This window comes from Argopecten irradians, chromosome 13 (assembly GCF_041381155.1).
Source record: "Argopecten irradians isolate NY chromosome 13, Ai_NY, whole genome shotgun sequence".
NCBI lineage: Eukaryota > Metazoa > Mollusca > Bivalvia > Pectinida > Pectinidae > Argopecten > Argopecten irradians.
In genome coordinates, this window is record NC_091146.1 from 36966496 (window position 1) to 36994480 (window position 27985).

The 27985-nt window shown below is 32.6% G+C and overlaps 1 protein-coding gene across 1 annotated transcript; it reads left to right on the forward strand.

The window, feature by feature from the left end:
- Positions 1 to 3117: 3117 nt before the first annotated feature.
- LOC138306555 (calexcitin-2-like) lies at positions 3118 to 24921 on the forward strand. Its single transcript, XM_069246999.1, has 6 exons — positions 3118 to 3443; positions 9680 to 9796; positions 22141 to 22307; positions 22722 to 22857; positions 23265 to 23362; positions 23964 to 24921. The coding sequence occupies exons 1-6, from the start codon at positions 3356 to 3358 to the stop codon at positions 24081 to 24083; spliced, it is 726 nt and encodes a 241-aa protein (XP_069103100.1). The 5' UTR covers positions 3118 to 3355; the 3' UTR covers positions 24084 to 24921.
- Positions 24922 to 27985: the final 3064 nt, after the last annotated feature.

The following is a 27985-nucleotide window of genomic DNA, read 5'->3' on the forward strand; positions in this document are numbered from 1 at the left end:
TCGTTAAATATCCTGCCAATTCCTTATGAATTGTGTAAGCGTGTGAAATCATACGAAGCAAAATATTAAAACCAAACTGCTTTGCACCATGGTGTTTTTAACAACAGATCAATAAAATGATTTATAGTTCCATACCGGGAAAACCCCAGATATATGCTTCATCAGACGGAACTCATTTTATTGGTATGTTCATTGAATAAATTGGCGGGAATTTCCGCCACTTCAAGTGGCTGTTCCAAGTGCCTGTCGGAACCAAACGATATAATTCAATTTTAGTCTTATAAATGCTATAAACACTATTAAGGGTAAATTTTGAGCTATGAAAATAATAGTTCAGACTGTAAATATAAGGATTAAAGTATCTTTCTGGTGGTTCTATCGAAGGATAAAGTTGAGTAGGGTATCGATATTTGTTTCATGGACCGCTTCGCGGTCCATTCCAAATATCGATACCCTACTCAACTTTATCCTTCGATAGAACCACCAGAAAGAGACTTTAATCCTTAAATAAATTTAGTATTATGCCTAGTGGAATAAATGATGAAATATCGAGAAATCATAGCGGAATCAAATTTTAACCTGCGGTTTGAATAGAAGCAAAACAAAACGGACATAGAATCACAGTTATCATCTCAGAATAATTTGTATGTTTAAAGATAAGATTACGTAGATCGATTACAATGTAAAATTATCTCAATCTCCAATGGCCATTGCCGTACGCGACAGGAATAGAGAGAACGTTAGCGTATGAAAGAAATATATTTTTAGTGTAATCATAGCTTTTGTATGTATCGGTATATTAAAACAGTTTAAAGTATGGGATTGCTCGAACTTGCCTATTTCCCTCGGCTCCGCCTCGGGAAATAGACAAGTCTCGGGAAACCAGAAACTTGCTATATCCCTCAATCCCATGCTTTAACTGTATAATAACAGGGTGACATCATGCTATAATATGGTGACACGATGCTATAACACGGTGACATCATGCTATTACATGGGGACGTGATGCAATAACACGGTGACATCATGCAATAACATGGGGACGTGATACAATAACGCGGTAACATCATGCTATAAAATGGTGACACGATGCAATAACACGGTGACATCATGCTATAACATGGTGACACGATGCAATGATATGGTGACACGATGCTATAACACGGTGACACGATGCTATAACATGGTGACGCGATGCTATAACATGTTGACACGATGCTATAACACGGTGACACGATGCTATAACATGGAGACGTGATGCAATAAAACATCTAGTCTTAAGGCAGCTGTGGCGTTCCATATTCTAGACTAAACATAATTTCATCAACTCCTCAGTGGTTAAGTATTGCACCTGACTTTGGCTTGAGTATGAGCATAGCGTACATGTTGTACCTGCTAAATCATCATGATCAATGATTTGGAATTTCAAAGTTATCAATCAAAATATTTAAAAATGTCGTGAATTTTGTCAATATTTCTTGTTATATAGGAATGTAGAACAACACATTAATGTCATATCTTGCTTCGTGATTATGTAACAGAATTAGCCTCACTGAATTGTCCCTTTAATTATGCCCCGTACAAAATCCATGGCGCTATTGCCCTAATTAAATACTGTTGCGCAGGCACCAAAAGCAAAATAAACATTAGTTATGCTCTGGAGAAGCCTCTAAATTCAATACTGAACGGTAGAAGGGCGATAACTCGTGCTACCTTGGAACGAAAAAATCCTGAACGAATGTCATTTTTTTGGTGGATTCTATTAAAATCTAATTCTAAAATATTTTCCTTCTACCTTCAATCTTGACATAACACTCTTTAATGGTAATAAAACAAGAGATCCCAGAGGGATCATATAATGCTATACGTCAGTGAATGGTTTCTGCTTTTCGCAACCCTTCCCCCCTTTTTTCCATATATCGGGAATTTTTACATCTCGAGTCTGCCTGATAATGACCACACAAACCCTATAAGTTTAACTTGAGCAAGATTTCCTCTGAATCAGTACTTTCTGAGAAATATAGAACTCCAAGAAGAATGCTTTTCAGCCATGCTGTTTCGCGTTCATTGATAAAGTTATCAAGATATGCGCATTCTTATATGCATAGCAGGCCTACTGACAATTTCTAATATCACTTGAGCAAGCTCTATCCGTGTACAACACTATAACAAAAGACCTCATTGCCAAAAGTTAATTCAAAACTGAGGCGGCGTAAACTCCATCCGGGACTCCTCAGAGAATAGAACGTATTTCCGCGGTAATACCTGATGAGTTCAGGATGCGAAAACTCACAACAGTCAGAGGTCAGCGCGTGAACAATCATCTTCAATGGGAAATGGAATGCGGAGTTTACTCGTTTCATTAAGCGAAGTGAAATGTAAAAATAAAACAATCAAGCTGACAAAATATTAGTTTTTTTCATTTAAGCATTGGTGTTTCTACATTCGTACGTCCAGACGAGTACATAGCTGGCAAGATATGCAAAAAGAAAACAATAACCATGCTATTTTTATTTAAACATATTTGTATTGTAGCTAATATAAACAATGACATATATATATATGTATTGGAACAAGTTTTTAAACTTGTGGTAAGTCTCATCCAGTGATACCATTGTTTCCGAGGTTTCGGTTTTATTGTTTCCGAGTTTTCGGTTCTATTGTTTCCGAGGTTTCGGTTCCAATCTTTCCGAGTTTTCGGTTCCATGTTTCCGTGTTTTCGGTTCTATTATTTCCGAGTTTTCCGTTCTATTGTTTCCGAGTTTTCGGCTCCATTGTTTCCGAGGTCTTGTTTCTATTGTTTCCGAGATTTCAGCTCCATTGTTTCCGAGTTTTCGGCTCCATTGTTTCCGAGGTTTCGGTTCTATTGTTTCCGAGGTTTCGGTTCTATTGTTTCCGATGTCTTGTTTCTATTGTTTCCGATATTTCGGCTCGATTGTTTCCGAGGTCTTGGTTCCATTGTTTCCGAGTTTTCGGCTCCATTGTTTCCCCGTTTTCGGTTCTGTATGAGTAAACAGATTCAGTGTCCGACTACACCAGGTGTGTATTGGGTACTTCTAAGTAATCTGCTTATCGTTAAATCACTAGAGCGTAACATATGGCAGACAGGTGGATTTCAATCAATACACTGTACCTACAGTGCATCTACCTGTCCGTCACGGCTGAGTGAACAGTCTGTAATACCTGTATACACCTGTGGTGAGAGTAACACTAGAGGTAAGAGTTCACGACTAACGTAAACAACAAATCTACCGGCTGCCATGTTGTTTATTGATGGTTCCTGGTCTGATATGTGATTATCGATACGTACGGTATCAATCAGGAACGCACGTGCTGTTACGTCACGATCATTACAATGTGTTTAGAGTTCCTTCGGATGTCGGAAACCCAGAGTTCCCGAACAGGCGGAAAACGTAAAACCTCCACCGGGATTCTCCAATTAAGTGAGTAGCATTGTGCATATAGACCAGTGTTCATTAAGGGGTGTAGAGATCGTCAGTGATCGGAACCCCTAGAGTATCAAGGATGTAATTACGTATACGTATCTCCACAGTCAATATCATATTTTTTTTAAAAATTCAATTCAAAATATTTTATAGATAATGCCAATAGGTGACAGGCAGTGTCTATATCAACACTTTCATGCTTCCAGTAATCTACAATTATTTGTTTACAAATGAAACAATAGTTTTATTGATATACACATACATACTACATGTGTATATGTACATGCATTCTCTCACACACGCTCGCACGTACAGGTCTACAGACAACAAATGCAATTGTATATATTTGAATTTCACTAATTGTGCAGAAATCTCCAACTTGAGACCTTCCACTAGACAGCACTGCAAGAGCCCAGGAAGTCCCGGGATCCCTGGATTAAGCTTTTTTTTTTGAAAATGAAAGAAAAGTTTTAACAAGTTATAAATGTTTATATTTAGCACATATATGTACACGCACTTTTTGATAGTCTTTCTTTTGTTGATTTGTAATTTCAAAATGAAGATTTAAAACACTCCCTCACAATCAACGTACAAAACTTTATCTAATGGGCCGTAATGTAGAAATAAAAAAAAATTGGGGGAGGAGCGCTCGTGTGTTTACTATGATGACAGTATGTAGTGAGTCGGAATTGTCATACTGTTACCACACGTATACAGCGGTATAGTACACAGACATGTAATCTTTAATCTTTAAATAGTTTCTCCATTTAAAACTGGTTCTGTACAGCCCTCTACCTCATTTAAATGTCCTCAATATAGAAGTAAACACACTATTGACAAGACGTTTATTTTTGACAATGTCCGCTAAACATTTATACAACAGATTACATGGTCGCAGGCGTCTGTTATGTTCCAAACAACAGGTATTGTTTCCTGCACAATATATTTCGTTATTAGCAATTCTTTATTTCCTCCAAATATGAAGAGTAATGGAAATAACACAAAATCCGTATACAATATTAATTCAAATGAGATAGAAAGAAAAGAAAATCCGGTCACGCTCCGAATCATCCTTCTATAATGACACACACATTGATATAGACACATTACATAATGATAATGACCAGAACAGTTCACTATATGCAACATAAAAAAATGGTAAAGTTATAATAAACAACTCAGCTAAACCTATATACAAACAATTACATGGTCACAGGCGTCTGTAATGTTCGATACAACGTTAATACATGTATATTGTTTATAGTACAATATATTTAATGGGATTAGTGTATTACTGAGCATATCTACTTATATTTCCTTTACTATACTTTATTTACTTTACATTCATATTTTATACATCTTTTTTGAGAAAAGTTTAATTTCGTCAAGTTTACATATCGGTACCAAACCTTGTCAAAATGCGGTTTATTGATATATAACCTTCAACTACAAACAGGATGAACATTCATAAAGTTTATGTGGATATGAAGGATATTATTAATTATGGTGATATTTTTCATTTTGGACATCTAATGTTGTAAAACCCGAGATGTAGTTTTCTCTCGTACCTCAACATTTTAGCACAATGAAACATTTATGATAATAATTAGTTCTTTATTTCCTCAAATTTTTCATAAAAATAATTCATTTTACTTAAATAAATTAAGTAGTTTAGCTAATATAAAACTGTATCCAATGAGCTCTAACCACACAAATATTCAGCACCTAAAACATCAGCTATCATTTTGTAACAGCTGTGAGTATATTGTACACGTATTACGATTGCACCGACAGTAGCTAGGGAAACGGACTGCGGCAGTTTTATATAACATTTCCATCTGTATACACAATATTTATAAAGTTTTATATAAAAATTGTATACTTACACATACTATCTATAAAATTTTATATAATGATTTTACACTGACACATACTATATAAAGTTTTATACCGTATAATATTTTATACCTATATATACTATCTATTAAGTTTTATATATTAATTATACACTTACACATACTAACTATGAAATTTTATATAACAATTTGATACTAATGCATTCTATTTATAAAATTTTAAATAATAATTTTATACCTATACATGCAATCTATAAAGTTTTCTAAAATAATTATATACCGATACGCACTATTTTTACAGTTTTATATTTAATAATTATAATACCTTTACATTACATTTATAAAGTTTTATATAATAATTTTATACCTTTACATAACATTTATAAAGTTTTATATAATAATTTTATACCTATACATACTATCTATAAAGTTTTATATAATAATTTTATACCTATACATACTATCTATAATGTTTTATATAATAATTTTATATCTATACATACTATCTATAAAGTTTTATATAATAATTTAATACCTATATATACTATCTATAAAGTTTTATATAATACTTTTATACCTTTACATAACATTTATAAAATTTTAAATAATAATTTTATACCTATACATGCAATCTATAAAGTTTTATAAAATAATTATATACCGATACGCACTATTTTTACAGTTTTATATTTAATAATTATAATACCTTTACATTACATTTATAAAGTTTTATATATAATAATTTTATACCTTTACATTACATTTATAAAGTTTTATGTAATAATTTTATACCTATACATACTATCTATAAAGTTTTATATAATAATTTTATACCTATACATACTATCTATAAAGTTTTTTATAATAATTTTATATCTATACATACTATCTATAAAGTTTTATATAATAATTTAATACCTATACATACTATCTATAAAGTTTTATATAATACTTTTATACCTTTACATAACATTTATAAAGTTTTATATAATAATTTAATACCTATACATACTATCTATAAAGTTTTATATAATACTTTTATACCTTTACATAACATTTATAAAGTTTTATATAATAATTTTATACCTTTACATAACATTTATAAAGTTTTATATAATAATTTTATACCTATACATAACATTTATAAAGTTTTATATAATAATTTTATACCTTTACATAACATTTATAAAGTTTTATATAATAATTTTATACTTATACATACTATCTATAAAGTTTTATATAATAATTTTATACCTATACATACTATTTATAAAGTTTTATATAATACTTTTATACCTTTACATAACATTTATAAAGTTTTATATAATAATTTTTATACCTTTACATAACATTTATAAAGTTTTATATAATAATTTTATACCTTTACATAACATTTATAAAGTTTTTTATAATACTTTTATACCTTTACATAACATTTATAAAGTTTTATATAATAATTTTATACCTTTACATAACATTTATAAAGTTTTTATATAATACTTTTATACCTTTACATAACATTTATAAAGTTTTATATAATATTTTATACCTTTACATAACATTTATAAAGTTTTATATATAATATTTTATACCTTACATAACATTTTTATAAAGTTTTATATAATACTTTTATACCTTTACATAACATTTATAAAGTTTTATATAATAATTTTATACCTTTACATAACATTTATAAAGTTTTATATAATACTTTTATACCTACCTTACATAACATTTATAAATAAAGTTTTATATAATAATTTTATACCTTTTAACATTATAACATTTATTATTTACCTATACATACTATCTATAAAGTTTTATATAATACTTTTATACCTTTACATAACATTTATAAAGTTTTATATAATAATTTTATGGTTAAAAAAATAAATTTACATCTAACCTATACATTTAGGAATGGCGCGTAGAAATCTGTCATATGGCGCGTGGAAATCTGTCATATGGCGCGTGGAAATCTGTCATATGGCGCGTGGAAATCTGTCATATGGCGCGCGGAAATCTGTCACGCAATACATAATATGTATAAAGTTAAAATAATTTATTTGCAACTAAATTGATGCAAAATTTTATATTGTATTACATGGTAAACGGAATACGTAAAGTTGGTATTTTAAGACAGAAAAGTACGTATTCTTGGTGGTAGCAGAAATCGATTTATTGTCGAAAATTATATACCTAGTTGGAATAATAGTGAGAGATTGAGCGGACAGAGACATTGTGATTAGTTTAACATATAGAGAAACATTAATTACCAGGCAGACTCGACCAGATGTTAACATTAGCATCGGTATCCATAATAAATGAGTTCGGACCAATGGTAGACAGTGGTACAAGATTAACACATATTCATATTATCATATAAGTAAGTTCGCACCAAGAAATCGTAAAGGTGTGCGCTATTCACACTATCTTGAAGTATTGGGTTTAGTGTTACGTAGATATTGCGTAAAACAGAAGAAGTTTGGACATCTGTTCGTCATGCGCAAGGGGCAAGCGAAACTTCAAAACATCTATCCTGAAAGCAAATATTAATTTTCTTCGGTGAATGATTAAGCCTTAAATTGCCTTCTTGGGGGATTTATGGTCCTATAATTCTCCCAGGATTGCAGACAAATTGAATAACGCGCGTTAGCTCGTTATAATTAATTAAGTACCTCCGACGTCATAAAAACTCCCGACATCATTCGCGGTAAAATATGTCCATGGAAATAAAGATAAAATCATCAGTACACTTCTAGTATTTCAATTAATATGTTCTATCTTTAGGATATTCAACATCTTCAAATCATAACTACAAATATTGTCGCAAATAACATAGAACAATTCCGTTAGCATGCCTGTACCCACAAAAAAAAAAAAAAAAAAAAAAATGCGCATTGCGTCATTACGTCTTGACGTCGTTCAGAACGACGTCATTATACATGTTATACATAACACTACACAAACGGGAGCTATAGGAGAATTATGATCTCATAAATTTCCATTTTGGTTGGTAAGGTTATATAGTGTTAGTCCCGAGCAAATGGAAATATTAATCAATAAATTCATTTGATTGGTCCGTCACTGATTTCATCATTTAGGGTTTCTATGGTTTCCAAAGTGCAAGCAGCGTCAGTCTGGTTTCGTAATAAGAAGAAACAGTTGGGGATCGTACTAAGGTTCTTTAATTTTATTAACCTAGTCGTTTATATGGAAATCCGACCCTATCATGACGTGGCCCTTCAATAAATATCAGTTCGTTGTATTAATCGAGACAAAGGTCGACAACTCTACATTTGAAGGGAGATAACTCCTATACGTATTAATTATAAATCCACAACTGTAAGGTAACACAGCGTTCATTGTCCGCGTGTCGCCACCGATGGCTGTCACATGTCACATTGATTTCACCGACGGAAAAAAATAGACATACATCTCAAATATACATTTATCACGCATGCGCAGTGCACTGATCGTCGCACCAGCTGTGACGTTATATTGATACAGAGGACACGGTATATTCTCTAACTGTGATTTTTATTTTAACCTAAAGTACCGTATTTACCGGGGAGGATCGCCGACTTGTTAATGTGTGAACGTGTAAGGATATAATAACATTGTAGTATAGGACGTGAGCTCTACCTAACAGGACGATATTAGGACGTAACCTAACAGGACGATATTAGGACGTGAGCTCTACCTAACAGGACGATATTAGGACGTGAGCTCTACGGAACAGGACGATATTAGGACGTGAGCTCTACCTAACAGGACGATATTAGGACGTAACCTAACAGGACGATATTAGGACGTGAGCTCTACCTAACAGGACGATATTAGGACGTAACCTAACAGGACGATAACTTTATGTGTAGTGACAATCACTTCGTATATTAGGACGACAACTATACGTGTAAGGACGACTACGTATGCCTTAGGACGATAACTTGTTAGGACGTGAACAGGTGTGTCAGGTATGGCATTATCTTAGATAGGAATTGTGTTACTTAATTCGGCTCCTGTTGCATTATTCTGTCCAGTAACCAGTAATTGGACGTTTAAAGACAAATGCGCTGATGTACATTGGGCTAGCTACGTATATACATATCTAATGGTGCGCGATAGCGCTATGATAATTAATAATGTACATGTATTTACATTTTATCAAGCGAGGCATTTGTATTTATGAAGATATACGTAAATGGTTTTGAGCTAATTAAAATATATTTAACGTGACTGTTTAACCAGCCAGACTACCCAGAAGTATGCTTTCTAATGATAAAATGGGACGTAAAATATATTGACGTCACAAGAGGCCTATTGATAACAGTAAATACTACAATGACTAATAAGTTCTTTGCTTCTCTGTTGTAGTCCGGACTGGGTTCCGTAATAAGAAGAAACAGATGGGGATCGTACTAGGGTTCTTTAATCCGGAGCTGTCTGAATTCCAGAAAAAAAAATTGATTCACGAGTTCCATGTCTTTTTTGGTAAGTCACGTGTCTGATATTCAGTTTGGTAGCAATTTCTGAAACTCATGTTCAGTCTGTTAGTTATGTCTAACTATGTTTGATCCTCATATTCAGTTTGTTAACTATATATCTGATCCTCATATTTAGTTTGTTAGCTATATATCTGATCCTCATATTCAGTTTGTTAGCTATATATCTGATCCTCATATTCAGTTTGTTAACTATATATCTGATCCTCATATTCAGTTTGTTAGCTGTATATCTGATCCTCATATTCAGTTTGTTAGCTATATATCTGATTCTCATATTCAGTTTGTTAGCTATATATCTGATCCTCATATTCAGTTTGCTAGCTATATATCTGATCCATGTAAGTTACAGTTTGTACATGTAAGTTATATATCTGATCCTCATATTCAGTTTGTTAGCTATATATCTGATCCTCATATTCAGTTTGTTAGCTATTACTGATCCTCATATTCAGTTTGTAAGCTATATATCTGATCCTCATAATCAGTTTGTTAGCTTTATATCTGATCCTCATATTCAGTTTGTTAAATATGTATGATACTCATATTCAGTTTGTTAGCTATATATCTGATCCTCATATTCAGTTTGTTAACTATGTATCTGATCCTCGTGTTCAGTTTGTTAGCTATATATCTGATCCTCATATTCAGTTTGTTAGCTATATATCTGATCCTCATATTCAGTTTGTTAGCTATATATCTTTTCCTCATATTCAGTTTGTTAACTATATATCTGATCCTCATATTCAGTTTGTTAGCTATATCTGATCCTCATATTCAGTTTGTTAGCTATATCTGATCCTCATATTCAGTTTGTTAACTATATCTGATTCTCATATTCAGTTTGTTAGCTATATATCTGATCCTCATATTCAGTTTGTTAGCTATATCTGATCCTCATATTCAGTTTGTTAGCTATATATCTGATCCTCATATTCAGTTTGTTAGCTATATATCTTATCCTCATATTCAGTTTCTTAACTATATATCTAATCCTCATATTCAGTTTGTTAACTATGTCTGATACTCATCCTATTCAGTTTGTTAGCTATATCTGATCCTCATATTCAGTTTGTTAGCTATATCTGATCCTCATATTCAGTTCAGTTGTTAGCTATATATCTGATCCTCATATTCAGTTTGTTTATATCTGATCTTATTCAGCTACTATATCTGATCCTCATATTCAGTTTGTTAGCTATATATCTGATCCTCATATTCAGTTTGTTAGCTATATCTGATCCTCATATTCAGTTTGTTAGCTATATATCTGATCCTCATATTCAGTTTGTTAGCTATATATCTGATCCTCATATTCAGTTTGTTAGCTATATATCTGATCCTCATATTCAGTTTGTTAGCTATATATCTGATCCTCATATTCAGTTTGTTAGCTATATATCTGATCCTCATATTCAGTTTGTTAGCTATATATCTGATCCTCCATATTCAGTTTGTTAGCTATATATCTGATCCTCATATTCAGTTTGTTAGCTATATATCTGATCCTCATATTCAGTTTGTTAGCTATATATCTGATCCTCATATTCAGTTTGTACATGTAGTTATATATCTGATCCTCATATTCAGTTTGTTAGCTATATCTGATTCTCATATTCAGTTTGTTAGCTATATCTGATCCTCATATTCAGTTTTTGTTAGCTATATATCTGATCCTCATATTCAGTTTGTTAGCTATATCTGATCCTCATATTCAGCTATATCTGATCCTCATATTCAGTTTGTTAGCTATATATCTGATCCTCATATTCAGTTTGTTAGCTATAACTGATCCTCATATTCAGTTTGTTAGCTATATATCTGATCCTCATATTCAGTTTGTTAGCTATATATCTGATCCTCATATTCAGTTTGTTAGCTATATCTGATCCTCATATTCAGTTTGTTAGCTATATATCTGATCCTCATATTCAGTTTGTTAGCTATATATCTGATCCTCATATTCAGTTTGTTAGCTATATATCTGATCCTCATATTCAGTTTGTTAGCTATATATCTTTTCCTCATATTCAGTTTGTTAACTATATATCTGATCCTCATATTCAGTTTGTTAGCTATATCTGATCCTCATATTCAGTTTGTTAGCTATATATCTGATCCTCATATTCAGTTTGTTAGCTATATCTGATCCTCATATTCAGTTTGTTAGCTATATATCTGATCCTCATATTCAGTTTTGTTAGCTATATCTGATCCTCATATTCAGTTTGTTAGCTATATATCTGATCCTCATATTCAGTTTGTTAGCTATATCTGATCCTCATATTCAGCTATATCTGATCCTCATATTCAGTTTGTTAGCTATATATCTGATCCTCATATTCAGTTTGTTAGCTATATATCTGATCCTCATATTCAGTTTGTTAGCTATATATCTGATCCTCATATTCAGTTTGTTAGCTATATCTGATCCTCATATTCAGTTTGTTAGCTATATCTGATCCTCATATTCAGTTTGTTAGCTATATATCTGATCCTCATATTCAGTTTGTTAGCTATATCTGATCCTCATATTCAGTTTGTTAGCTATATCTGATCCTCATATTCAGTTTGTTAGCTATATATCTGATCCTCATATTCAGTTTGTTTAGCTATATCTGATCCTCATATTCAGTTTGTTAGCTATATATCTGATCCTCATATTCAGTTTGTTTAGCTATATATCTGATCCTCATATTCAGTTTGTTAGCTATATATCTGATCCTCATATTCAGTTTGTTAGATATATCTCTGATCCTCATATTTAGTTTGTTAGCTTTATATCTGATCCTCATATTCAGTTTGTTAGCTATATATCTGATCCTCATATTCAGTTTGTAAGCTATATATCTGATCCTCATATTCAGTTTGTTAACTATATATCTGATCCTCATATTCAGTTTGTTAGCTATATATCTGATCCTCATATTCAGTTTGTTAGCTATATATCTGATCCTCATATTCAGTTTGTTAGCTATATATCTGATCCTCATATTCAGTTTGTTAGCTATATATTTGATCCTCATATTCAGTTTGTTAGCTATGTTATACCTAATCCTCCCTAGGGTCAATCACTGCCCAAATTTCTGCAATCAATTTGTACTAATTACTGATTGCTGAACTCATTATTAGCCGATGACCTTGACATTACTCATCGTTTTGAAATTACGTACATGTAACCTTGACCCTGAATTGTAAGGTCACGTGGCGGGATTTTGCCGGACACACATATGTAGCACGTGTTCCCTGGACCACTTGAATACCGGTCGATACTCGCGCTGATTTATCCGGACTTATATCGTGTTTTACTAGGAAATTAACATTTACCGACAGCTGGCGTCTGTTCCTATCACGTGACCAATATTAACACAGTTCCGTATTAATCATAATATGAGCTGTCTATACTATGAGTTAAAATATCCTCAAACATCTACCTGAATGTGATCGCAGTAATAAACGATACGTTACATAGTGAAAAGGACTAAACCCAGTGTTAAAATATCCTCAAACATCTACCTGAATGTGATCACAATAATAGACAATCATTTACATATCAGTTGGTTTTTACATATCAATCAGGTGAACGGGACATGGAGTATAGATAAAGTATGTAAAATACAAGATTTTTAGATCTCAAACAAAGTAAGTTTAATACTACTTGGACATGGAAGGATATGGAGATAGTCCTAGACAAGTAAGTTAAAATACAAGATAAGTAAATATGGTACTAGACAAGTAAGTATGGTACTAGACAAGTAAGTATAATACTAGACAAGTAAGTATGGTACTAGACAAGTAAGTATGGTACTAGACAAGTAAGTATAATACTAGACAAGTAAATATACTAGACAAGTAAGTATGGTTACTAGACAAGTAAAGTATAATACTAGACAAGTAAGTATGGTACTAGACAAGTAAGTATAATACTAGACAAGTAAGTATAATACTAGACAAGTAAGTATAATACAGACAAGTAAGTGGTACTAGTAAGTATGGTACTAGACAAGTAAGTATGGTACTAGACAAGTAAGTATAATACTAGACAAGTAAGTATGGTACTAGACAAGTAAGTATAATACTAGACAAGTAAGTATAATACTAGACAAGTAAGTATAATACTAGACAAGTAAGTATAATACTAGACAAGTAAGTATGACTAGTTAATACTAGACAAGTAAGTATATTCTAGACAAGTAAGTATGGTAACTAGATAAAGTAAGTATGGTACTAGACAAGTAAGTATGGTATGGTACTAGACAAGTAAAGTATGGTACTAGACAAGTAAGTATAATACTTAGACATTGTGTAGTAAGTATGGTACTAGACAAGTAAGTATGGTACTAGACAAGTAAGTATAATACTAGACAAGTAAGTATGGTACTAGACAAGTAAGTATGGTACTAGACAAGTAAGTATAATACTAGACAAGTAAGTATGGTACTAGACAAGTAAGTATAATACTAGACAAGTAAGTATAATACTAGACAAGTATGTATAATTTAGTCAAGTAAGTTTGGTTCTTGACAAGTAAGTTTAATACTAGACAAGTAATGTATGGTACTAGACAAGAAAGTATGGTACTAGACAAGTAAGTATAGTGATACTAAGTTATCATGTAAGTTTGGACTAGACAAAGTAAGTATGGTACTAGACAAGTAAGTATTAATACATTAGACAAGTAAGTATGGTACTAGACAAGTAAGTAGGTATAGACAAGTAAGTATGATACTAGGACAAGTAAGGATGATACTAGACAAGTAAGTAATAATACTTGATAATTACGTATTAAAATGTAAATAATATACATTGTTTCTATATCGTTGATACACTGTTTTTCTATAGTGATACACTGTTTCTATAATGATACTATGTGTCTATAGGGTTTCATTGTTTTCTATAGTGATACAATGTTTCTATAGTGGATATAATGTTTTTTTGTGATTCTTGTTTCTATAGTGATACAATTGTTTCTATAGTGATACACTGTTTTTATAGTGATACACTGTTTCTATATTAGTGATTAATTGTGGTCTATAGTGATACATTGTTTCTATAGTGATACATTGTTTCTATAGTGATATGCTGTTTCTAATAGTGATTACATTGTTTCTATAGTGATACACTATAGTGATACACATTGTTCTATAGTGATATACACTGTTTCTATAGTGATACACTGGTTCTATAGTGATACACTTGTTTCTATAGTGATACACTGTTTCTATAGTAGTTACACACTTGTTCTATAGTGATACATGTGTTTCTATAGTGATACACTGTTTCTATAGTGATACATTGTTTTCTATAGTGATACATTGTTTCTATAGTGATACATTAATATTCTATAGTAATACACTTGCTATACACTGTACTAGTGATACATTGTTTCTATAGTGATACACTGTTTCTAGGGATACATTGTTTCTATAGTGATACACTTGTTTCTATAGTATGACACACTGTTTCTATAGTGATACACTATACTATAGTTATTGTTTTCTATAGTGATACAATTGGTATATAGTGTTTCTATAGTGATACACTTGTTTCTATAGTGATACATTGTTTCTATAGTGATACACTGTTTCTATAGTGATACACTGTTTCTATAGTGATACACTGTTTCTATAGTGATACACTGTTTCTATAGTGATACACTGTTTCTATAGTGATACACTGTTTCTATAGTGATACATTGTTTCTATAGTGATACATTGTTCATTCTATAGTGATACATCTGTTTCTATAGTTGATACACTGTTTCTATAGTGATACATTGTTTCTATAGTGATACACTGTTTCTATAGTGATACACTGTTTCTATAGTGATACACTTTTCTATAGTGATTACACTGTTTCTATAGTGATACACTGTTTCTATAGTGATACATTGTTTCTATAGTGATACACTGTTTCTATAGTGATACATTGTTTCTATAGTGATACACTGTTTCTATAGTGATACACTGTTTCTATAGTGATACATTGTTTCTATAGTGATACATTGTTTCTATAGTGATACATTGTTTCTATAGTGATACATTGTTTCTATAGTGATACATTGTTTCTATAGTGATACACTGTTTCTATAGTGATACACTGTTTCTATAGTGATACATTGTTTCTATAGTGATACACTTGTTTCTATACTGATACACTGTTTTCTATAGTGATACATCTGTTTCTATAGTGATACACTGTTTCTATAGTGATACATTGTTTCTATAGTGATACAATTACTATTGTTGTCTATAGTGATACACTTGGTTCTATAGTGATACACTGTTTCTATAGTGATACATTGTTTCTATAGTGATACACTGTTTCTATAGTGATACATTGTTTCTATAGTGATACATTGTTTCTATAGTGATACACTGTTTCTATAGTGATACACTGTTTCTATAGTGATACATTGTTTCTATAGTGATACACTGTTTCTATAGTGATACACTGTTTCTATAGTGATACATTGTTTCTATAGTGATACATTGTTTCTATAGTGATACACTGTTTCTATAGTGATACACTGTTTCTATAGTGATACATTGTTTCTATAGTGATACATTGTTTCTATAGTGATACATTGTTTCTATAGTGATACACTGTTTCTATAGTGATACACTGTTTCTATAGTGATACATTGTTTCTATAGTGATACACTGTTTCTATAGTGATACACTGTTTCTATAGTGATACATTGTTTCTATAGTGATACAGTGATACATTGTTTCTATAGTGATACATTGTTTCTATAGTGATACATTGTTTCTATAGTGATACATTGTTTCTATAGTGATACATTGTTTCTATAGTGATACACTGTTTCTATAGTGATACATTGTTTCTATAGTGATACACTGTTTCTATAGTGATACATTGTTTCTATAGTGATACATTGTTTCTATAGTGATACATTGTTTCTATAGTGATACATTGTTTCTATAGTGATACATTGTTTCTATAGTGATACACTTGTTCTATAGTGATACATTGTTTATATAGTGATACATTTGTTCTATAGTGATACACTTGTTCTATAGTGATACACTGTTTCTATAGTGATACATTGTTTCTTTAGTGATACTCTGTTTCTATAGTGATACACTTGTTCTATAGTGATACACTTGTTCTATAGTGATACACTGTTTCTATAGTGATACATTGTTTCTATAGTGATACACTGTTTCTATAGTGATACATTGTTTCTATAGTGATACACTGTTTCTATAGTGATACATTGTTTCTATAGTGATACACTGTTTCTATAGTGATACATTGTTTCTATAGTGATACATTGTTTCTATAGTGATACACTGTTTCTATAGTGATACATTGTTTCTATAGTGATACACTGTTTCTATAGTGATACATTGTTTCTATAGTGATACACTGTTTCTATAGTGATACATTGTTTCTATAGTGATACATTGTTTCTATAGTGATACATTGTTTCTATAGTGATACATTGTTTCTATAGTGATACATTGTTTCTATAGTGATACACTGTTTCTATAGTGATACACTTGTTCTATAGTGATACATTGTTTCTATAGTGATACATTGTTTCTATAGTGATACATTGTTTCTATAGTGATACACTGTTTCTATAGTGATACACTGTTTCTATAGTGATACATTGTTTCTATAGTGATACACTGTTTCTATAGTGATACACTTGTTTCTATAGTGATACACTGTTTCTATAGTGATACACTGTTTCTATAGTGATACACTTGTTCTATAGTGATACACTGTTTCTATAGTGATACACTGTTTCTATAGTGATACACTGTTTCTATAGTGATACATTGTTTGTATAATGATACATTGTTTCTATAGTGATACATTGTTTCTATAGTGATACATTGTTTCTATAATGATACATTGTTTCTATAGTGATACATTGTTTCTATAGTGATACATTGTTTCTATAGTGATACACTTGTTTCTCTATAGTGATACATTGTTTCTATAGTGATACACTTGTTTCTATAGTGATACACTGTTTCTATAGTGATACATTGTTTCTATAGTGATACACTGTTTCAATAGTGATACACTTGTTTCTATAGTGATACATTGTTTCTATAGTGATACATTGTTTCTATAGTGATACATTGTTTCTATAGTGATACATTGTTTCTATAGTGATACATTATTTCAATAGTAATACACTTGTTCTATAGTGATACATTGTTTCTATAGTGATACATTGTTTCTATAGTGATACATTGTGTCTATAGTGATACACTTGTTCTATAGTAATACACTGTTTCTATAGTCATACATTGTTTCTTTAGTGATACTCTGTTTCATAGTGATTACTTGTTTCTATAGTGATACACTTGTTTCTATAGTGATACATTGTGTCTATAGTGATACACTGTTTCTATAGTGATACATTGTTTCTATAGTGATACATTGTTTCTATAGTGATACATTGTTTCTATAGTGATACATTGTTTCTATAGTGATACACTTGTTCTATAGTGATACACTGTTTCTATAGTGATACATTGTTTCTATAGTGATACACTGTTTCTATAGTGATACACTGTTTCTATAGTGATACACTGTTTCTATAGTGATACACTGTTTCTATAGTGATACATTGTTTCTATAGTGATACATTGTTTCTATAGTGATACACTTGTTCTATAGTGATACACTGTTTCTATAGTGATACATTGTTTCTATAGTGATACATTGTTTCTATAGTGATACATTGTTTCTATAGTGATACATTGTTTCTATAGTAATACACTTGTTTCTATAGTGATACATTGTTTCTATAGTGATACACTTGTTCTATAGTGATACACATGTTTCTATAGTGATACACTGTTTCTATAGTGATACATTGTTTCTATAGTGATACACTGTTTCAATAGTAATACACTTGCTATATAGTGATACATTGTGTCTATAGTGATACACTTGTTCTATAGTGATACACTGTTTCTATAGTGATACACTGTTTCTATAGTGATACACTTGTTTCTATAGTGATACATTGTTTCTATAGTGATACACTTGTTTCTATTCGTGATACATTGTTTCTATAGTGATACATTGTTTCTATAGTGATACACTGTTTCTATAGTGATACACTTGTTTCTATAGTGATACACTTGTTTCTATAGTGATACATTGTTTCTATAGTGATACATTGTATTGATCACTGTTTCTATAGTGATACACTTGTTTCTATAGTGATACATTGTTTCTATAGTGATACATTGTTTCTATAGTGATAGTCATTGTTCTATAGTGATACACTTGTTCTATAGTGATACATTGTTTCTATAGTGATACATTGTTTCTATAGTGATACACTTGTTTCTATAGTGATACACTTGTTTCTATAGTGATACACTGTTTCTATAGTGATACACTGTTCTATAGTGATACACTTGTTTCTATAGCTGATTGTTTTATACACTGTTTCTGTAGTCTATAGTGATACATTGTTTCTATAGTGATACACTGTTTCTATAGTGATAATACACTGTTGTTTCTATAGTGATACACTGTTTCTATAGTGTTACACTGTTTCTATAGTGATACACTGTTTCTATAGTGATACATTGTTTCTATAGTGATACACTGTTTCTATAGTGATACATTGTTTTCTATAGTGATACTTGTTTCTATAGTGATACATTGTTTCTATAGTGATACACTTGTTCTATAGTGATACACTGTTTCTATAGTGATACATTGTTTTCTATAGTGATACTGTTTTTGTTTCTATAGTGATACACTGTTTCTATAGTGATACATTGTTCTATAGTGATACATTGTTTCTATAGTGATACTCTGTTTTCTATAGTGATATACTATTGTGTACTTGTTCTATAGTGATACATTGTTTCTATAGTGATACACTTGTTCTATAGTGATACACTGTTTTCTATAGTGATACACTGTTTCTTATAGTGATATATTGTTTCTATAGTGATACACTGTTTCTATAGTAATACACTTGTTCTATAGTGATACATTGTTTCTATAGTGATACACTGTTTCTATAGTGATACATTGTTTCTATAGTGATACACTGTTTCTATAGTGATACACTGTTTCTATAGTGATACATTGTTTCTATAGTGATACATTGTTTCTATAGTGATACATTGTTTCTATAGTGATACATTGTTTCTATAGTGATACACTGTTTTCTATAGTGATACACTGTTTCTATAGTGATACATTTGTTTCTATAGTGATACACTGTTTCTATAGTGATACATTGTTTCTATAGTGATACATTGTTTCTATAGTGGATACTGTGTTCTATAGTGATACACTTGTTTCTATAGTGATACATTGTTTTCTATAGTGATACATTTGTTTCTATAGTGATACACTTGTTTCTTGTTAGTGATACATGTTTCTATAGTGATACATTGTTTTCTATAGTGATACACTTTTCTATAGTGATACATTGTTTCTATAGTGATACACTGTTTCTATAGTGATACATTGTTTCTATAGTGATATGTTGTTTCTATAGTGATTCACTTTTTCTATAGTGATACACTTGTTTCTATAGTGATACTCTGTTTCTATACTGATACACTTGTTTCTATAGTGATACATTGTTTCTATAGTGATACATTGTTTCTATAGATAGTGATACTCTGTTTTTATAGTGATACACTTGTTCTATAGTGATACATTGTTTCTATAGTGATACATTGTTTTTATAGTGATACATTGTTTCTATAGTGATACAATGTTTCTATAGTGATACACTTGTTTTATATTGATGTGATACATTGTTTTATAGTGATACACTTGTTCTATAGTGATACATCTGTTTCTATAGTGATACATTGTTTTCTATAGTGATACACTTGTTCTATAGTGATACATTGTTTCTATAGTGATACATTGTTTTCTATAGTGATAACACTGTTTTTATATAGTGATACATTGTTTCTATAGTGATACATTGTTTCTATAGTGATACATTGTTTCTATAGTGATATTTTCTAATAGTGTTTTCTATAGTGATACACTGTTTCTATAGTGATACATTGTTTTTCTTCAATAGTGATACATTGACTGTTTCTATAGTGATACACATTGTTTCTATAGTGATATTGTTTCTATAGTGATACATTGTTTCTATAGTGATACATTGTTTCTATAGTGATACATTGTTTTTGTTCTAGTATACATTGTTTTCTATAGTGATACACTATGTTTATTGTTTCTATAGTGATACACTGTTTCTATAGTGATACATTGTTTTCTGATACACTTGTTTCTATAGATGATACACTTGTTTCTATAGTGATATATTGTTTCTATAGTGATACACTGTTTCTATAGTGATACACTGTTTCTATACTGATACATTGTTTCTATAGTGATACACTTTTTCTATAGTGATACATTGTTTCTATAGTGATACACTTGTTTTATGTGATACATTGTTTCTTATAGTGATACATTGTTTCTATAGTGATACATTGTTTCTATAGTGATACATTGTTTCTATAGTGATACACTGTTTCTATAGTGATACATTGTTTCTATACTGATACATTGTTTCTATAGTGATACACTTGTTCTATAGTGATATATTGTTTCTATAGTGATACACTGTTTCTATAGTGTAATACACTGGTTTCTATATACTGATACATTGTTTCTATAGTGATACACTTGTTTCTATAGTGATATATTGTTTCTATAGTGATACACTGTTTCTATAGTAATACACTTGTTCTATAGTGATACATTGTTTCTATAGTGATACATTGTTTTTATAGTGATACATTGTTTTTATAGTGATACATTGTTTCTATAGTGATACATTGTTTCTATAGTGATACATTGTTTCTATAGTGATACATTGTTTCTATAGTGATACACTGTTTCTATAGTGATACATTGTTTCTATAGTGATACACTGTTTCTATAGTGATACACTTGTTCTATAGTGATACATTGTTTCTATAGTGATACATTGTTTCTATAGTGATACATTGTTTTTATAGTGATACATTGTTTTATAGTGATATATTGTTTCTATAGTGATACACTGTTTCTATAGTGATACTCTGTTTCTATACTGATACATTGTTTCTATAGTGATACACTTGTTCTATAGTGATATATTGTTTCTATAGTGATACACTGTTTCTATAGTAATACACTGTTTCTATAGTGATACACTGTTTCTATAGTGATACACTGTTTCTATAGTGATACAATGTTTCTATAGTGATACACTGTTTCTATAGTGATACACTGTTTCTATAGTGATACAATGTTTCTATAGTGATACATTGGTTCTATAGTGATACACTTGTTCTATATTCGTTTTATTTTCGTCTGTTTTACAGAAAATATGTGATTGGAGTGGTTGGAAGCCTGGTTCAGATAAACATACGAAAACTCTAGAGTTATTCCGTACAATATGGCGGCTTCTTCAGGACAAGGGAGACGAAAACAACGATGGAAAAATCACTATAGGGGAATGGGTAAGGACGTAGATTTCCGAATAATCAGTATACTATATAAATACAAACTACTGGAATATCGTTATTAAAATTCTGACGACCGATTTAACGTTTTTTAGGACATAAATAACTGTTACAATGCTCTATGTGGTAATTCGATCATTATGTTTATATTGTGATTCACGTGATCGAGAAAAATAACTCATGATTTGATGGGTTTGGGAGGGAGGGTACAGCGGTAGTGCGCTCTGCAGACAGATGCTCTTGCATTGTAGAAAAAACCCACTGAAGTTGAAGTAATTCGAAATAAATAATTGTTGAAGAAGGCGAACCTTATTGAATGTGGATTAAAATATCAAGCTATTAGTAAAGGCCAACTTTAAAATATAATCCTAAATTGCATTCTATTTAATAATGCTGTAATTATGTCCTCAGCTGCGGATGTGGACTACTTTTAATGAGCAATGTATCAAGGAGGCCAAGAAGGCGGATGCTCTCCCGGCCGACAGGAAACTCCCAGACTGGCTCGAGTCCTATGTAGAATACAAATTCAACCTCTATGATAGGACTGGTAGGCTCCGGATTATTTTTTATCAAAATATTTTCTTCTTTTGAATTAAGAAACCATAAAACTGAGGAAACATTCTATGTCATTGAAGGAGTAACTTGGATAGATGTTTATTTATGCAGATACATGTACATAACGCAAAAATCCGAGCGTACTCCAAATAAACCATATTTAGCGGTTTTTGATCAGAAGTGATAATAAAAACGGCGACGCCATTTTTTCTTTTATAGGCTGATTAAATAAATCTTTCAGCCAATGAAAACGCACGTTACAAGAAAATTGAATTATTTGATAATATACCGGTACTTGATGGTGTATTACTATAGAATTGCGAATCCGTTATCGCATCAAGCCCAATGTTGTCTTTGTGTACACCATGCAAAACCTCTGATATCAGTATGACTTTACAGGAGACGGGAAAATAGACGCGGAGGAATTTGAATATGTATTAGCTGACTTTGGAATCCCTGCCAAAGATGCACGAAAGGCGTTTCTGCTTTTCTCAGGTGTAAGTGTACTAGCTATTTTCAGTTGCAAACGTACTAGCTAATTTTAGTTGTTAGTGTACTAGCTAATTTTAGTTGTATTGGACTAGCTTTTGTCAGTTGTAAACTTACCGGCTATTTTCAGTTGCAAACGTACTAGCTTTTTCAGTTGTAATCGTATGAGCTATATTCAATTGTTAGTGTACTAGCTATTTTGAGCTATTTTTCAGTTGTAAGTGTACTAACGATTTTCAGTTTTAAGCGTACTAGCTATTTCCAGCGATATGAGTATTAGCTTTTTTCAGCTATTTTCAGTTGTAAGTGTACTAGCTATAAAATAAAAGACACTAGACGAATAGTTGTTTGATATCGGCAATTTATTCATTTTAAAATGACAATTCAGAGAAGCCAATTTACCCGCAACAAATAGAAATATTTTGCTCCACTCCCATTATTTTAGGAGACAACACTGCAATATCAACTTTTCACACTGTCATCAGTACAGATGTATTTCTGATATCATCTCCTCTAACTTTCCTTGAATAACCAGGAATTAACAGGAAAATATGTACTCTATTGACATCACAAGTTATAATTCATGTGTGTGACCTTCACCTTCTTCAGAACAACACTAAGAAAGTTGACCTACCGTACTTCCGGGAGCTATGTACAGACTACTACCGATCGGACGATCCAGGGGCGTTGGGAAACTTCATCACCGGGAAACTGGACTTCAGCTCCTGATTCTGGTGCCATCATGGACTGTCCTTACTACAGGCCAAACCCTACAGGATTAGGATGTCAAACATGTAACCGCCATATGTCAGGGCATTAACTGAGTCGACTCTCCAATGTCTGAAAGTGTGGTAGGACTTGTCAGAATGAGTCCAGAAGTTCTAGAACGTATTGCTTGGAGGCTTGGATAGTGCAATCTATCACGTGATTTACTCTATGTAATTCATCACGTGATTATGTAATATATCACATGATTTACTCTATCGGGTAATTCATCACGTGATTTACTCTATCGGGTAATTTATCACGTGATTTACTCTATCGGGTAATTCATCACGTGATTTATTCTATCGGGTTATTTATCACGTAATTTACTCTATCGGGTAACTCTATCAATCTATGTAATATATTATTTGTTTGTTTCATTACGAAATAACGTCTACATCCGGGTAACATGATCGGTCGCCATCACTGGTCGATATGATAATTAGGATGTATTCTGATTAATGTATGGTCTGAGACTGTCTCCTTTGTTCACTCCTTGCAGGACCACAGGGGTCTGAGAAATAGTTACAGTGTATATTTACTAAGACACACCAGGGTGCACATAGACCATAATAGACTTTTTAGGGGTCTAGATAAAAAAATGGGTAAGTCAAATTCTACATAGTAATGGTAGTATTATCTACTTATATGTAGTTAACTTCAGAATGCGGAATTTACCCCTAAAAGGTATAAACATGGTCAAACTGATATAATTATATATATAATCTGTCACTAATTGTCAGGCCCCTGTGTCTGAGACTGTGGACGTGTGTATAGCGTGTGGGGGCTTACGTACGCTACTCTATTTTGTTGTATTTAACCTGTCACTAATTGTCAGACCCCTGTGTCTGGGGACTGTGGACGTGTGTATGGTGTGTGGGACACTACTCTATCTGTGTTTGTATATTACCTGTCACTAATTGTCAGGCCCCTGTGTCTGGACTGTGGACGTGTGTATGGTGTGTGGGACACTACTCTATCTGTGTTGTATATTACCTGTCACTAATTGTCAGGCCCCTGTGTCTGGGACTGTGGACGTGTGTATGGTGTGTGGGCTCCTACGTACGCTACTCTATTTATGTTGTATTTAACCTGTCACTAATTGTCAGACCCCTGTCTGGGACTGTGGACGTGTGTATGGTGTGTGGGACACTACTTATCTGTGTTGTATATTACCTGTCACTAATTGTCAGACCCCTGTGTCTGGGACTGTGGACGTGTGTATGGTGTGTGGGACACTACTCTATCTGTGTTGTATATTACCTGTCACTAGTCGGCAGGCCCTGTGTCTGGGACTGTGGACTAGTGTGTATGGTGTGTGGGGCTCCTACGGACGCTACTCTATCTGTGTTGTATATTACCTGTCACTAATTGTCAGACCCCTGTGTCTGGGACTGTGGACGTGTGTATGGTGTGTGGGACACTACTCTATCTGTGTTGTATATTACCTGTCACTAATTGTCAGGCCCCTGTGTCTGGGACTGTGGACGTGTGTATGGGGTGTGGGACACTACTCTATCTGTGTTGTATATTACCTGTCACTATTGTCAGACCCCTGTGTCTGGGACTGTGGACGTGTGTATGGTGTGTGGGGCCTCCTACGGACGCTACTCTATCTGTGTTGTATATTACCTGTCACTAATTGTCAGACCCCTGTGTCTGGGACTGTGGACGTGTGTATGGTGTGTGGTGGACACTACTCTATCTGTGTTGTATATTACCTGTCACTAGTCGGCAGGGCCCCTGTGTCTGGACTGTGGACGTGTGTATGGTGTGTGGGACACTACTCTATCTGTGTTGTATATTACCTGTCACTAGTGTCAGGCCCCTGTGTCTGGGACTGTGGACGTGTGTATGGTGTGTGGGCCCTAGGACGCTACTCTATCTGTGTTGTATATTACCTGTCACTAATTGTCAGACCCCTGTGTCTGGGACTGTGGACGTGTGTATGTTGTGTGGGACACTACTCTATCTGTGTTGTATATTACCTGTCACTAATTGTCAGACCCCTGTGTCTGGGACTGTGGACGTGTGTATGGTGTGTGGGACACTACTCTATCTGTGTTGTATATTACCTGTCACTAGTCGGCAGGCCCCTGTGTCTGGGACTGTGGACTGGCTACTCTATTTATGTTGACTAGTGTCAGGCCCTGTGTGGACGTGTGTATGGTGTGTGGGACACTACTCTATCTGTGTTGTATATTACCTGTCACTAGTCGTCAGGCCCCTGTGTCTGGGACTGTGGACGTGTGTATGGTGTGTGGGACACTACTCTATCTGTGTTGTATATTACCTGTCACTAGTCGGCAGGCCCCTGTGTCTGGGACTGTGGACGTGTGTATGGTGTGTGGGACACTACTCTATCTGTGTTGTATATTACCTGTTACTTATTGTCATGCCCCTGTGTCTGGGACTGTGGACGTGTGTATGGTGTGTGGGGCTCCTACGGACGCTACTCTATCTGTGTTGTATATTACCTGTCACTAATTGTCAGACCCCTGTGTCTGGGACTGTGGACGTGTGTATGTTGTGTGGGACACTACTCTATCTGTGTTGTATATTACCTGTCACTAGTCGTCAGGCCCCTGTGTCTGGGACTGTTGACGTGTGTATGTTGTGTGGGACACTACTCTATCTGTGTTGTATATTACCCGTCACTAGTCGTCAGGCCCCTGTGTCTGGGACTTTTGACGTGTGTATGTTGTGTGGGACACTACTCTATCTGTGTTGTATATTACCTGTTACTTATTGTCAGGCCCCTGTGTCTGGGACTGTGGACGTGTTCTGTGTTGTATTTAATCGTTCTCTCAATGTTCATCGTCGTGAATGCGGTCGTTTGTTTCGTTCAATAAAATGATGACAATTCATATTTTTAGGATTACATCTTATTATGAAACCTCGACGTCCGTGTTTCACAAAAGCAAACATATAGAGTATACATGGTTATTATCTTACAATAATTCAATTTTGCTTGTTACGAGCATTTTCATTGGCTTAAAAATTTACTTTATCAGCCCATAAAGGAAAAAATGGCGTCGCCGTTTATAACGTTTCTTCTGATTGGCTGAGATGACGGCGTAATGATTTCATAGACAAAAGAGTCCCATAATGAATTTTGAATATTGAAGAGATTATCTTTAGTAAATTGAATTATAAGGATTAATTTGAATAGATTTTTATGTTATGGAGATATAACACAAAAATCTGAGTGTACTCTCATCATAAACCGCTTCGCGGTTTATTTAGAGTACACTCAGATTTTTGTGTTATATCTCCATAACATAAAAAATCTATTCAAGTTAATCCTTAAATACAATGCTTATTTTGGCACGAGACTTAGGAAAGCCGAGATGACTCGGTAAAACCTTGGTTTCGCTCGAAGCCAGACACTTTTTTGATGCGCAGGAAAAAATTAATCTACTAATCCGAATGAGAGTGTACTCCTTTTTACTACCGTGGGGAATATTTTAAGCGCCTTCGCAAACAGTACCAGTAATTTTATTCAGTAAGTAAAATCATTGAAACAGTACATGTAAGAGATATTAAAAATACTTTACAATACATACATTTGCCATGAGCCCAGACAAAGAGGACACCGCCATACGAGATTTTCGATATCGAGTAAATGATGGTTTTTGTAACTGATACCAAATACAAATATTTAATTGTTATGAATGCAGTTTAGATGCCAGCAGACAAATAAAGAATTTATAACGACAAAAGAGTTATCTCCCCTGACCTATCAGGCTATTGAACTCTTATCGATGTCATGTGTTTTGTTCTTAGTGTATGCATTGTCATACCCAATGTACTGCTAGAAAACATTATTAGAATCATAGCCTTGCTGAATTACTGGCATTGAGGTT